Source organism: Saimiri boliviensis, chromosome X (genome assembly GCF_048565385.1).
Source record: "Saimiri boliviensis isolate mSaiBol1 chromosome X, mSaiBol1.pri, whole genome shotgun sequence".
NCBI lineage: Eukaryota > Metazoa > Chordata > Mammalia > Primates > Cebidae > Saimiri > Saimiri boliviensis.
In genome coordinates, this window is record NC_133470.1 from 83276402 (window position 1) to 83292681 (window position 16280).

The 16280-nt window shown below is 37.1% G+C and overlaps 1 protein-coding gene across 1 annotated transcript in view; it reads left to right on the forward strand.

The window, feature by feature from the left end:
* The first annotated feature begins 9747 nt into the window (after nucleotides 1-9747).
* CLIC2 (chloride intracellular channel 2) overlaps nucleotides 9748-16280 on the forward strand; it is a 61803-nt gene continuing 55270 nt past the window's right edge. Inside the window, exon 1 of the mRNA XM_003943932.3 lies at nucleotides 9748-10047. Within this exon, the coding sequence (XP_003943981.1) occupies nucleotides 9991-10047 (57 nt within the window). The 5' untranslated portion in view covers nucleotides 9748-9990. The remainder of the gene's footprint in view (nucleotides 10048-16280) is intronic.

The window sequence follows — 16280 nt, forward strand, 5'->3', positions numbered from 1 at the left end:
AAAGAAACTAAGAATGTTGAAAAAAGATTTGATGAAATGCTAGCAAGAATGGACGACTTAGAGAGGAATATAAGTGAATTGATGGAGCTGAAAAACACAACATGAGAACTTCGCAAAGCATGCACAATTTTCAACAGCCAAATTGACCAAGCAGAAGAAAGGACATCAGAGGTTGAAGATCAATTCAATGAAACAAAATGAGAAGGCAAGATTAGAGAAAAAAAGGGTAAAAAGGAATGAACAAAGTCTCCAAGAAATATGGGACTACATGAAAAGACCTAATCTGTGTTTCATAGGTGTACCTGAATGTGATGAAGAGAATGAATCAAAGCTGGAAAACACTCTTCAGGATATCATCTTCCCCATCCTAGCAAGGCAGGCCAATATTCAGATCCAGGAAATATAGAGAACCCCACAAAGACATTCCTCAAGAAAAGCAACACCAAGGCACATAATTGTCAGATTCACCAGGGTTGAAATGAATGAGAAAATGCTAAGGGCAGCCAGAGAGAAAGGTTGAGTTACCCACAAAGGGAAGCCCATCAGACTCACAGCAGATCTCTCAGCAGAAACCCTACAAGCCAGAAGAGAGTTGGGGGCCAATATTCAACATCCTTAAGGAAAAGAACTTACAACCCAGAATTTCATATCCAGCCAAACTAAGCTTCATAAGTGAAGGAAAAATAAAATCCTTTGCAGACAAGCAAGTACTCAGAGATTTCATCACTGCCAGGCCTGCTTTACAAGAGATTCTAAAAGAGGCACTAAACATAGAAAGGAACAACCAGTACCAACCACTCCAAAAACGTACCAAATTGTAAAGTGCATCAACACAACGAAGAAACTGCATCAACTAATGGGCAAAACAGCCAGCTAGCATCAAAATGGCAGTATCAAATTCACACATACAATATTAACCCTAAATGTAAATGGGCTAAACGCCCCAATGAAAAGACACAGACTAGCAAATTTGATAAAAAGCCAAAACTCATCAGTGTGCTGTATCCAGGAATCCCATCTCACATGGAAGAATATACAAAGGCTCAAAATAAAGAGATGGAGGAAGATGTGCCAAGCAAATGGAGAGCAAAAAAAAGTAGGAGTTGCAATTCTCATCTTTGATAAAATACACTTTAAACCAACAAATATCAAAAGAGACAAAGAAGGATATTACATAATGGTAATGCAACAAGAAGAGCTAATGATCCTAAATATATATGCACCCAATACAGGAGCACCCAGATACATACAGCAAGTTCTTAATGTCTTACAAAGAGATGTAGACTCCCACACAATAATAGTGGGAGACTTTAACACCCCATTGTCAATATTAGACAGATCAACCAGACAGAAAATTAACAAGGATATCCAGGACTTGAACTCAGACCTGGATCAAGCAAACCTAATAGACATTACAGAACTCTCCACCCCAAATCCACAGAATATACATTCTTCTCAGCACCGTATCACACCTACTCTAAAACTGACCACATAATTGGAAGTAAATCACTCCTCAGCAAATGCAAAAGAATGGAAATCATAACAAACAGTCTCTTAGACCACAGTGCAATCACGTTAGAACTCAGAATTTAGAAACTAACTCAGAACTGCACAGCTTCATGGAAACTGAACAACTTGCTCTTGAATGTTGACTGGAAAAACAATGAAATGAAGACAGAAATACAGATGTTCTTTGAAACCAATGAGAATGAAGACACAACATACCAGAATCTCTGTTTTTTTTTAAAGATCAACAAAATAGACAAACCACTAGCCAGATTAATAAAAAAGGAAAAAGAGAATAATCAAACAGTTGCAATAAAAAATGATAAAGGAGATATCACCACAGATTCCACAGAAATTCAAACCATCATCAGAGATTATTACAAACAACTCTATGCACATAAACTAGTAAACCTGGAAGAAATCAATAAATTCCTAGGCACTTGCCTCCTCCCAAGCCTAAACCAGGAAGAAGCCAAAACTCTGAACAGACCCATAACAAGGTCTGAAGTTGAGGCAGCAATTAAGAGCTTACCACCCAAAAAAAGCCCAGAACCAGATGGGGTCACAGCCGAATTCTACCAGACATACAAAGAGGAGCTGATACCATTCCATCTGAAACTATTCCAAATCATTCAAAAAGAGGGAATCCTTCCCAAATCATTATATGAGACCAACATCATCCTGATACCGAAACCCAGCAGAGACTCAGCAAGAAAAGAAAACTTCAGGCCAATATCCATGATGAACATAGATGCAAAAATCTTCAATAAAATACTGGCAAGCCGACTGCAACAGCACATCAAAAAGCTTATCCACCATGATCAAGTAGAATTCATCCTGGGGATGCAACACTGGTTCAACATACACAAGGCCATAAACATAATTCACCACATAAACAGAACCCAAGACAAATACCACATGATTTTCTCAATTGATGCAGAGAAGGCCTTTGACAAAATTCAACAGCCCTTAAGGCTAAAAACCCTCAATATACTAGGTATTGAAAGAATGTATCTCAAAATAATAAAAGCTATTTATGACAAACCAACAGCCAATATCATACTGAATGGGCAAAAACTGGAAGCATTCCCTTTGAAAACTGGCACTAGACAAGGATGTCCTCTCTCACCACTCCTATTCAATATAGTACTAGAAGTTCTAGCCAGAGCAATCAGGCAAGAAAAAGAAATAAAGCATATTCAATAAGAAAGGAGGAAGTTGAATTGTCTGTATTTGCAGATGACATGATTGTATATCTAGAAGACCCTATTGTCTCAGCCCAAAATCTCCTGAAACTGATAAGCAACTTCAGCAAAGTCTCAGGATACAAAATAAATGTGCAAAAATCACAAGCATTACTATACACCAATAACAGACTTAAAGAGAGCCAAATCAATAACTAACTGTCGTTCACCATTGCTACAAAGAGAATAAAATACCTAGGAATACAACTAACAAGGAACATAAAGGACCTCTTCAAGGAGAACTACAAACCACTGCTTAATGAAATAAGAGAGAACACAAACAGATGGAGAAACATTCCATGCTCATGGTTAGGAAGAATCAATATCGTGAAAATGGTCATATTGCCCAAAGTAATTTACAGATTCAACGCTATCGCCATCAGGCTACCAATGACCTCCTTCACAGAACTGGAAAAAAACACCTTAAACTTCTTATGGAACCAAAAGAGAGCCCGGATAGCCAAGTCAATTCTAAACAAAAAGAACAAAGCAGGAGGCATCACACTACCAGACTTCAAACTGTACTACAAGGCTACAGTCATCAAAACAGCATGGTACTGGTGCCAAAACAGAGATATAGACCAATGGAACATAACAGAGGCCTCAGAGGCAGCACAATATATCTACAACCATCTGATCTTTGACAAACCTGACAAAAACAAGCAATGGGGAAAGGATTCCCTGTTTAATAAATGGTGTTGGGAAAACTGGCTAGCCATGTGCAGAAAGCAGAAACTGGACCCCTTCCTGACACCTTACACTAAAACTAACTCCAGATGGATTAAAGACTTAAACATAAGACCTAACAACAAAAAGACCCTAGAAAAAAATCTAGGCAAAACCATTCAGGACATAGGCATAGGCAAGGACTTCATGACCAAAACACCAAAAGCATTGGCAACAAAAGCCAAAATAGACAAATGGGACCTAATCAAACTCCACAGCTTCTGCCCAGCAAAAGAAAGTCATTAGAGTGGCTCGGCAACCAACAAAATGGGAAAAAATTTTTGCAGGCTACCCATCTGACAAAGGGCTGATATCCAGAATTTACAAAGAACTTAAACAGATTTACAAGAAAAAAACAAACAATCCCATTTAAAATTGGGCAAAGGATATGAACAGACACTTTACAAAAGAAGACACACATGAGGCCAACAAACATATGAAAAAATGCTCATCATCACTGGTCATTAGAGAAATGCAAATCAAAACTATGTTGAGATACCATCTCATGCCAGTTAGAATGGTGATCATTAAAAAATTTGGAGACAACAGATGCTGGAGAAGATGTGGAGAAATAGGAACATTTTTACAATGTTGATGGGAGTGTAAGTTGTTCAACCCTTGTGGAAGACAGTGTGGCGATTCCTCAAGGACCTAGACATAGAAATCCCATTTGACCCAGCAATCCCAGTACTGGGTATATATCCAAAGGATTATAAATCATTCTACTATAAGGACACATGCACACGAATGTTCATTGCAGCACTGTTTACAATAGCAAAGACCTGGAACCAACCAAAATGCCCATCGAAGATAGACTGGACAGGGAAAATGTGGCACATATACACTATGGAATATTATGCAGCCATCAAAAACGATGAGTTCATGTCCTTTGTATGGACATGGATCACCCAGCAAACTGACACAAGAACAGATAACCAAACACCACACGTTCTCACTCATAGGCAGGTGTTGAACAATGAGAACACATGGACACAGGGAGGGGAGCATCACACAATGGGTTCTGCTGGGGGGAAATAGGGGAGGGACAGCAGGCGGTGGGGAGTTGGGGAGAGATAGCATGGGGAGAAATGCTAGATATAGGTGAAGGGGAGGAAGCAAATCACACTGCCATGTGTGTACCTATGCAACAATCTTGCAATTTCTTCACATGTACCCCAAAACCTAAAATGCAATTTAAAAGTTTCACGATACAAAATCAATGTACAAAATTGTAGCATTTCTCTACACCAATATAATTTAGGTTAAGAACCAAATGAAGAACTCAATTCCATTTACAGTAGGCACAAAAATTTAAACACCTAGGAATATATTTAATCAAAGAGGCGAAAGATTTCTATAAGAAGAACTACAAAACACTGATGAAAAATTGATATATGACACAAACAAATGAAAAATCCCATGCTCATGGATCAAAAGAATCAATATTATTAAAATGACTGCACTGCTCAAAGAAATTTACAGATTCAAAGAAATTTACAGATTAAAGGTAATTTAATCTCTATCAAATTACCAATACCATTTTGCACATAATTAATAAAACTTAAAATTTATATGAAACCAAGAGTCTGAATAGCCAAACCAATCCTAAGCAAACAGAACAAAGCTTGAAGTATTATATTATCTGACTTTGAATTATACTACAAGGCTATAGTAACCAAAAACATCATGATGTTGGTATAAAAATAGACATATAGACCAATGGAACACAATAGTAAACCCAGAAATAAAGTAATTATGACCAACTGCTCTTCAGCAACAATGAAAAAATTAAACAATTGAGAAAGAATACCCTATTCAATACATGGTGTTAGGAAAACTCGTAAACTGGACCCCTATCTCTCACCATACACATAAATTAACTCAAGAAGGATTAAAGATTTATATTTTAGACCTGAAACTGTAAAAATCATGTAAGAAAATGTAGGAAAAATTCTTCTGGACATTGGCCTGGATTAGGCAAAGAATTTATGACCAGGTCCTCAAAAGCAAATGCAATACAAACAAAAAGAAACAGCCGGGACTCAGTTAAGCTAAAACCCTTCTACACAGCAAAAGAAACAATCAAGAGAGTAAACCTACCTAATGAGAAAAACATATTTGCAAACTATGTATCTAACAAAGGCTAGTATCCAGAATCTACAAGAAGCTCCAACAACTCAACAAGAAAATAAAAACCAAGTAACTCCACTAAAAAGTAGGTAAAGAGCATGAATGGGTATTTTTTGAAAGGAATACAAGTGGCCAACATATAAAAGATGCGCAATATCACTAATTATCAGAGAAATACAAATTAAAAGCACTCAATACTTTCTTACACCAGTCAGAATGGCTATTACTTAAAAATTGAAAAAACAACAGATGTTGATGAGAATGTGGAGAAAAGTGTAATGCTTATGCACTGTTAGTGGGACTGTAAATTATCACAACATTTATGGAAAGCAGTATGGAGACTTCTCAAAGAACCAAAAATAGAATTACCATTTGATCCAGCAATCCTGCTACTGGGCATCTTCCCATCTACATTTAACATATACATGAAATGCTATGCAGCCATAAATAATAATTAAGTCATGTGTTCTACAGTAACATGAATGGAGCTGGAGTCCATTATCTTAAGTAAAATAATTCAGAAACAGAAAGTCAAATATCACATATTCTCACTTGTGAGAGCTTAACAATGGGTACACATGGACATATAGAGTAGAATAATAGATATTGGAGACTATAAAAGGAGGAGGGGTGGGAGATTAACAAGGGTTGAAAAATCACCTTTTGGGTACAATATTCACTATTCGGGTGATGGGTACACTTAAAAGCCCAGACTTCACCACTATGCAATATATGCATGAAAGAAATCTGCATTTGTATCCTTTAAATCTGTTTTTAAAATGAAAAAAAAAATCACTGTAAGCTACCACTTCACAGCCACTGGAATAGCTATTATAAACAAAGCAAATAGCAAACAAGTTTTGGTGAGGATGTGGAGAGATCAGGATCTTCATACACTACTGTTGGGAATGCAAAATGTTATAGCTGCTGTGAAATAACTTTGGAGATTCCTCAATAAGTTAAACATAGAATTACCATATGACTCACTAATTCCACTTCTAGGTATTTTGCCAAAAGAACTGAAAAAATATATTCAACAAAAAACTTGTACACAAATGTTTATAGCAGTACTATTCACAGTAGCCAAAAGGTGGAAAGTACCCATATACCCGTCAAATGATGAATGCATAAACAAAATGTGGTCGATCCATGCAATGGAATATGAGTCAGTCATGAAAATGAATGAAGTATCATGCTGCAACATGGATGAACCTTGGAAATGTTACAATAGGAATAAGAACCTAGACACAAAAGGCCACATATTTCTTTTATTATTACAAACTTTACTTTAAAAAATGTGTAAAATACACATAAGAAAATGTATCATCTTGAACCATTTTTAAGTGTAGAGTTCAGTAGCATTAAGGACATTCATAGTGCTGTGTAACCATCACCACTATCCATCTCTAGAATTCTCCTTATCTTGCAAAACTGAAACTGTACTCCCTATTCTTCCTCCCCTCAACCCTAGCAACTACCATTTATTTTCTATGATTTTGGCTACTTCCAGGTGCCTCATATAAGTGGAATCATAAAAGACTTGTCTTTTTGTGACTAAGACCACATATTTCATGATTACATTGATATGGTTTGGATATTTGTCCCCTGCAAATCTCATGTTGAAATGTATTCCCCAATGGTGGACGTGGGCCTGGTGGGAGGTGTTTTCATCATGGGGGCAGGTCCCTCATGGGTGGCTTGGTGCCACCTTCATAGTAATGAGTGAGTTCTCCCTCTGAATTCATACAAGAGTTGGTTATTTAAAAGAATGTGGCATGTCCCCCCACCTTTTTCTCTCTTCCTCCTACTTTCATCATGTGAGATGCCTGCTCCCACTCTGCCTTCTGTCATGATTGGAAGCTTCCTGAGGCTCTCACCAGGAGCAGATGCTAGCACCATGCTTTTCGTACAACCTGCAGAATCTTGAGCCAACTAAAACTCTTTTCTTTATAAATTACTCAGCCTCAAATATTTCCTTATAGCAAAGCAAAAATGAATTAACATGACATTTATATGAAATGTCTAGAATAGGCAAATCCACAGGCACAGAAAGTAGATTAGTGGTTTCCTGATGCTGGGAGTTGTAACGAAGATTGGTTGCAAATGGGTGAGAAAGATGCCATTGATGTGATACAAATGTTCTACAATTAGATTATAATGGTGGTTGCACCACCCAATAAATTTATAAAATCACTTTAAAGACGTGAATTTTATGGCATGTAAATTATTCTAAATACAATATTTTTAAACTCTGAGCATCAAGAAAAAAAGAGAACACAAGAACAGAAAATCAAACACCGCATGTTCTCACTCATAGGCAGGCGTTGAAGAATGAGAACACATGGACATGGGGAGGGGAGCACTACACACTGGAGTCCGTTGAGGGGAAATGGGGGAGGGACGGGGGGGTGGGGAGGTGGGGAGAGATAGCATGGGGAGAAATGACAGATATAGCTGAGGGGAAGGAAGGCAGCAAATCACACTGCCATATGTGTACCTATGCAACAATCCTGCATGTTCTTCACATGTACCCCAAAACCTAAAATGCAATAAAAAAAGAAAAAGAAAAAAAGAGAACATTTATCTCTTTACTTTGACAATTTATTAGGGATCATACGGAGGTCATTAGGCTGTTTATTGTTTTTGCTGTGGTGGTAGTGGAAAGGGCTGTGGTTTTCCCATGAGAGCCAAGGGTCAAGCAACCATTTGGTCTTTTAAAATAAAAATGTTTAACTCAATTAAAAAAGAATGTTGCTGGCTTGAAATTTAGAGTAGCCATAGAAGCAAAGAGAAGTGGATGGATTTTTTTAAATATTCAGGATGTAGAAGTGATAAGATTTTGTAGCAGTTAGATATAGGGAGTGGGGAAAGACCCAGACTGTGCATGCTTAAAGTGAGGAGGCCTGAGACTGAGCATGCTTAAAGTTGAATTCTTATTGTCCTCAAAAACCGGCTGTCCTCCCATGCTGTCAATCTCAGTGAATGGATCAGCATCCTGACACAGAGTTGGCATTCATTGATTGCCTTTAGAGTGAATGAATAGAGCATGATGAATATAGTAAAAATATGGCTAAACAAGGCAGACACAAGGTCCTGTCCAATAGCCAGTCCTAAACTCACCCTTAAGGTTGGCTCAGCAGATGTCCAGCACAATTTTCTTCTCACTTTTCAAACTATTCGGGAAATCATGAAGTCCTTCCCTCATCCAGAAGAATATTCAACTTTACATCAGCCACTCCTTCCCTAGAACCTACAGGTAAGAAGCAGGCTAGGTTTTTTTCAAGAGCCTCTTACCTTGTAAATTTTTACACATGGCAATGGCAGGTATATGTAGAGCCCATATGAGCATGGGGGATGCTTAGTGGTATAGAAAGGGGATTACAGTGGTGCCCAGCTGATGGATCTATGTTCAGTTTGGCTCCAAGCAGGAAGAGACTCTTCACACCAAAGGGGTTTATTAACACGGGGGTCCCCCTCCCAGCCCCTGGAGTCAGAAAATACAGCTGCCAGAAACATTGCAGACACAGAGTGATCCATTTGACTGATTTTGGTGCTGTTCCCAGGGTTGACAAGCAGAAATACAGAACTAATCATGGTTCCTGATACAGACGCCAAAACAAGGAAGTGATCTGTTCCAGTCCAAGCTTCCAAGAAATAAAGAACTAGGTGGAGCACACTAAACAAGCCCCCAGACTCAACCACCCTAGTGAACATTCTCTGGTCGTAGAGAGAAGTGAAATTTGCAACCCAGAACAGAAATCTGGCTGTGTGAGCAGTAGAATTGGGGGTGGAAACATTTAATGAATTACAATTTTTAACCCGGTTTTAGACAGTATCATTGAATAAACATCCTTTTCAATAATAAAAATCCAAATCATTTCTGGCCCTTTTCCTGGAAGTGCTTTCAAGTTACAGGAACACCAATAAGAGGCCCTTTTCTGGGCATGGAGCCCAGGACTCAAAGGGAGGCTCTAGAGAACATCTGGTCTGCTTGATATATAGAAGCCAGCACTGCATGTGTGTTTGTGTGCATGTGTTTCTCCTACGCTGACTCATAGCATTGAAGCCTCTCTGGAAACACCCCCACCCTTCTAGCCAGCCAGTTTATACACACCCCTTTGGCTCCTCCTTGATTCAAATGTTAGGTCAGGAGGAAGAAGGAAAACTAATTCAAGAGCTGCACTTAAGCATCTAGAATTTTCTGTGTTACCTCTTGAGAGAAGAGACTGGCTCCAGGAGTGAGACTGACTCAGTTCACTACACGCTAGAGTCTCTTCTTAAAGTGCCAACATTACTTGAGTTTTTGGATAAAATTGAGAAGAGTCTAAAAGTGTTGTGGACTTTACAGGAGGCGGGAGGCTGACAACTGGCAACAGAGACAAAGATGTCAGGCCTGAGGCCCAGCACTCTAGTGGACCCTGAGATTGAGCTATTTGTGAAGGTAAGTTTTCCAGCTATAATAACTACATGAAGAATATATTAGTTTTTGACACTGAAGTGTCCACCAGACTTCAGTGTCAAAAACTAATGTATTCTTCTTTAAAAATTCTCCACATTTGGGATAGAGATAGGAAAGAATGTTGTGGTTATTTTCCTGCTCTGAGTTCTAGAAGAATGCCTGGGTGTGTGACTGTTCTTAGATGACAACAGGAAAACAGATCTCTTCTGAAAAAGGCAAGGTGGTATGGTGGAAGAGCACTAGACTGGTTTGTAAATTATATTCTAAATTATATTCTCAATGGCTTTCTATATAACCTTATAAAAATCCCTCCCTCTCTCCAGACCTTTGTTTCTCCATCTGTACAATGAAGGAGCATGACAAGATGATCCTTAAGGGCTCTCCAAGTCTCAAAATCTGTGTTTTATGAGATAGGTTTTGGAAGGCCTCACTGGGTGGAGGAGAGGGCAGAGAATGGCCTGAGAACTCCATTCCTACACATAGCCCAGAGAGAACTTTCTAAACTTCTACAATGAACAGACATCACAGCAGGGTCACATGGATCCTGTGGGAGAAAAACAGGAGTCTGTGTGCCTGTTATGTGAGGAGAGGTACATTTTAGAATGTTCTGCTTCTTCTTTTTGGTCTGCCATGGAGGTGTTTTTTTTTTTTTTAAACATGTCTTAACTTTTCAGAAAAGCACTTTGGAAAACCCCTAAATCAAAAGAAAGAAACATGTGTTTCCAAATTAGCTCATCAAGAAAGAAAAATTTATATGGGTTATTCCCAGTAGAAATTAAATAGTTTAACAAATCCTTGCTTATGTTAACTGTTTAGCTTTTCCCTCTAGCTTTTCCCTCTATTTTCATTGACTGTTGGAAGTATTCAGGATAATAAGAACAATAACAAACTCATATTGTGCCTGGCTCTTTTCTAAACACTTTACATATGTTACCTAATTTAGTACTAACAACTTAGGAGATATGTTGTTATTAACAGTACTTGTATAGTGCTAGCATCATCAGTAGTAGTGGTGATAGTAGTAGGTATTACTACTTTATTACAATGTTTAGTTATTACAGTATTATAATATTGTTCTCATCATATCTAGATATATAAACTAGGGCAATAAAGTTTAAGTAACTTGCCTCTAAGACTATACAGCTTCCTAATGACTTACAAAGACACAAAATAAGATATGCTTGCCAAATGTCAAACACCTATTGGCAAAAGTAACACTTTTACAGCCATTCAAATTATTTAACAACTCGTCACATACATACACCAAGGACATCATCAAACTGTCTTTTCAAAATTATAGGAAAAAGGACCTTGAATTCCTGCAGTGCTAGGTCATCCAATTAAGTGTTTGCTGAACTATTGGGCATAAGAGCTACTTCTATCTCTGGATTGTGGCAAATCATATAACTGCTCAGATAGGATGTAAGTGAGCTGTAGTTTCCTAAGTGGCTTTTTACATTTACCGATTCCAAATCACAAGTAATGTCTCTTCACAGGGTAACTAAAGTGTTGCCTTTGTCTGAACTGTTAATTCAACTCAATTAGACCCTTTAAATCCATTGTCGGCATTGACCTATGTGTTTATCTCCGCAGACTTTTCATATTTGAGTGGTAATCTGGATAGGAAAGTTTAGCAAGTCACACATGGATGAGAAAATGTTGAATTATATAATAACTTTCAGTTTAAAGTAACCAATCATTTATTGAGTACTTACTATGTGGTAGGCACTGTGCTAAGTGGTTTATTATTAATCCTCTTTTATGAATACAGAAATTAAAGCAAAGAGCAGCTAAGTAATTTTGTCCAAGGTCAGATAGCTAGTGAATGGCACAATTAGAATTCCAATCTTTTAAAACAAGTATGTCTAATATTATTTAATTGTTTTCAGTAATTTGTTTTCAACTTTTTAGTAAAATATTCCAGAATTTTATCAGATGGAGTACTTTTGATGTAAGCTTATGTAATGACACTGATACAAATTACAGATTTTCAGAAATAACCTTGAATATTATCTGGTCCAGGTTTTGTTTTGTTTTAAGCTGCATTGCACAGATCTCTAGAAGTTTCATGAAAGATACTGGGAGGGGAAATAGGGATTGAGAAGGACTAAAACTGCTAATGAGTAATTTTTAAAAGGCATTGCTACAAGAGATTAAGCATTCTCCTGTCACAATTAAGAATCTATATCATAACATCTATGTGTTCCATGTAGTCAATAAAAACATTGTCTTGGTCGGGCGCGGTGGCTCAAGTCTGTAATCCCAGCACTTTGGGAGGCCGAGGCGGATGGATCACGAGGTCGCGAGATCAAGACCATCCTGGTCAACACGGTGAAACTCCGTCTCTACTAAAAGTGCAAAAAATTAGCTGGGCATGGTGGCACGTGCCTGTAATCCCAGCTACTCAGGAGGCTGAGGCAGGAGAATTGCCTGAGCCCAGGAGGCGGAGGTTGCGGTGAGCCGAGATCGCGCCATTGCACTCCAGCCTGGGTAACAAGGGCGAAACTCCGTCTCAAAAAAAAAAAAAAAAAAAAAAAAAAAAACATTGTCTTTCAGTTCTGAATGATTTGAGCAAGGTTTCTATTCAATAACTAAAAACAAAGGATTTCATAACACATTTTATTTTCTGTAAGTGCAGGGATGAAATAATCTTAATGATTTGTTGTTTGTTGTTAAATGGAATGTTTTCATTCTGTACCAAAGACTCTAAAGTTTTAGTAGATTTGTACATAAAATTATGGACTCTAACATTTGGGCCAAAATTCTGAATGTAACACTTTTGTCAAAAACTTTTTTAAATGTATGGGGGAAAGAGGAAAGAGATGATACTCTTCTCTGAGTGTTCATTTCAAAGTGTCTTATAGCTATTATAAATATTCATAAAGACTGATTAATATAAAAATTTGACAAAACTATTAAATGAGAGAAGGCAGTGTTTAAGAGTATGGTGTCTGGAGGATCTACGCCTGAATTTGCTAAGTGAGAAGAGGATATATGTCATCAACTCTTGATTGGCTGACTATACCTGAGCAAGTCAGCCTCTCTGAGTCTCGGTTTCCTCACCTGTAAAATAAGCATAATAACAGAGCCTACCTCATAGCATCATCCTACTTGTGAGGATTAACAAATAACAAGTATATAAAGCACAGTAGTTGGCAATGTAGTAAATACTATATAAATGTTAACTATGATTGCCATTATTATTTTTCATCTTTAAAAACTTAGATCACAAATACAAAAAAAAAAAAAATTGTTTTGGTGAATGACCACATCCTGTCTTTGCTAGCTGAAGATACTTAAGAGGTTGATAATTCATCAATCAGGCTAGTGAATTTATATCTGAAAATTTTATGTGATGGCACTTTAAATCAGCATAACATAACAGAAAATAAAACCCTTCAATTTTCCTGTAAAACTTTACTGCATTTCCCCCACACCTCAGTGTTTTGATTCTCCTTTTGCCAAAGGCGATCCACCCTTCCTGTTGTATCTATTATCAGGCTCCATTCTTCTTCCTGCCTCCCACCGTTAATCACTGTTTCCACTCACTAAACCGAGTTGTGATTGGATCCTTAGTCTGACTTCTACTACAAAACAAATGCAGTTGCTAAGGTTGGTTGCGTCTTCCCATACCTCTTCACACCCTGCCATCACAAAAATCAACAACATCATTTTCTCTGTCACATTCACTATCAGGGAAAGAAAACTTTCTACACAGATTCTTCCCACACTCTAGCCCTTCAGATCCCTACTTTCCCTCCTCCAGGGATCTTATTCTTCATTATCTCTCAGGTGCCTCTTCCCGTAGTCATACCCTTACCTTTGTCATTGCAATGTCTGCAACCTCTGCATAATATCATTTATTTGGAGCGTTTTTTGTTCTGCTTTTTGAACTTCTCTATTTTCATATCTTTTATCAAAGTAAAATTTACATAGAATAAAATGTGTGCATTTAAGTGTACAGTTCAATAACCTGACAAATGTATATACACATATAACCACCATTCTAATCAAAATATAAAATATGTCCCTCACCTCAGAAAGTTCCCTTGTGTCTCTTTGCAGTCTTCCCTACCCTACACTATTACCTCCCTCCACCACAGCCAACCATTCTACTTTCTGTCAGGCTTACATTTTCTAGAATTTTCTGTAGATGAAATCATACAGTATGTATGCTTTTGTGCCTGCTATATTTCACTTAGCATAATTATTTTGAGATGCACCCATGTTGTTGTATGTATCAATAGCTCATTCCTTTTATTACAGAATCATTTCATTGTATGGATATACCATGATGTGTTTATTCATTCACTCATTGAAAGACATTTGGGTTTTTTCCAGTTTGGGGCTATTGTGAATATTGCTGTAAGTATTCATGTACATATTTCTATGGCCATGTGCTTTCATTCTCTTGGGTAAATACCTAAGATTGGAATTGCTGGGTCATATAATAGGTACATGTTTAACTCTGACAAAAAATTTTAAAAAGCAGTTGTACTATTTTACACTTCACTTCATTATGTAAGAGTTTCACTTGCTCCACTTTCCTGTCAAGACTTGGTATGGTCAACCTTTTAATTTAAGTTATTCTAATGTGTTTATTATGGTATCCCACTGTGGTTTTGCCTTTCCACATGTCTAATAATACTGGGCATCTTTTCATGTCCTTTATTTATCATCTGTACAGCTTCCTTTATAAAGTGTTCAAATCTCTTCCCCATTTTAATTGTTTTTTTTTACTTTAAATTTTAATTTTTGTGAGTACATAGTAGGTATATATATTTATGGGTTACATGGAATATTTTGATACAGGCATGCAATATGTAATAATCACATCAGGTAAATGGGATATCTATCCCCTCAAGCATTTATCTTTTGGGTTACAAAAAATTCAACTATACTCTTTTAATTATTTTTAAATGTACAATTAAATTGTTTTTCACTACAGTCACCTTATTGTGCTGGGAAATACTGTGTCTTATCATTCCTAGCTATTTGTTGTACCCATTAATACTCTTCACTTCCCCACACACACACCCTCACTACCCTTCCCAGCCTCTAGTAGCCATCCTTCTACTCTCATTCTCTCTCTTTCTCTCTCTTTCTCTCTCTCTCTCTCTCCGTGAGTTCAGTTGTTTTTATTTTTAGCTCTTAGAAATAAGTCAGAACAGGTGAAGTTTTTCCTTCTGTGCCTGGCTTATTTTATGTAGCATATGACCTCCAGTTACATCCATGTTGTTGCAAATGACTGAATCTCCTTATTTTTGTGGTTAAATAGTACTCTGTTGTGTATATGTACCACATTTTCTTTATTCATTCATCTGTTGATGGGATATTTAGGTTGCTTCCAAATCTTGGCTATTGTGGATAGTGCTGCAATGAACGTGGGAGTGCAGAGATCTCCTCATTATACTGATTTCAAGTCCTTTGGATATATATATATATATATATATATATATATATATATATATATATAACCAGAAGTAGGATTGCTGGATCGTATAGTTCTATTTTTACTTTTTTGAGGAAACTCCAAACTGTTTTTCATAGTGGTTTTACTAGTTTACATTCCAACCAACACTGTATGAGTATTCCCTTTTCTCCATATCATTGCCAGCATTTGTTATTTCCTGTCTTTTGAATAAAAGCCATTTTATTAGGTTGGTGCAAAAGTAATTGCAGTTTTTACAATTGAAAGTAATGGCAGAACTGCAACTACGTTTGCATCAGACTAATAACTGGACCGAGATAATATCTCATTGTAGTTTTGATTTGAATCTCTCTGATGATCAATGACATTGAGCACCTTTTCATATGGCTCTTTGCCATTTGTATGTCTTCTTTTGAGGAATGTCTATTCACATCTTTTGCCCGTTTTTCAAACACATTATTAGATTTTTTTCCTATAGAGTTATTTGAGCTCCTTATATATTCTGGTTATTAATCCCTTGTTAGATAGGTGGTTTGCAAATATTGTCCCCCATTCTGTGGGTTGTCTCTTCATTTTGTTGATTGTTTGCTGTGCAGAAGTTTTTTAACTTGATGTGATCCCATTTGTCCATTTTTGCTTTGCTTGCCTGTGCTTACAACATATTATTCAAAAAGTCTCTGCCCACTCCAATGTCTTGGAGAGTTTCCCCAATGTTTTCTTTTAGTCGTTTCATAGTTTCGGGTCTTAGATTTAAGAATAGCCTATTGGTTTAACAATAGCTCAT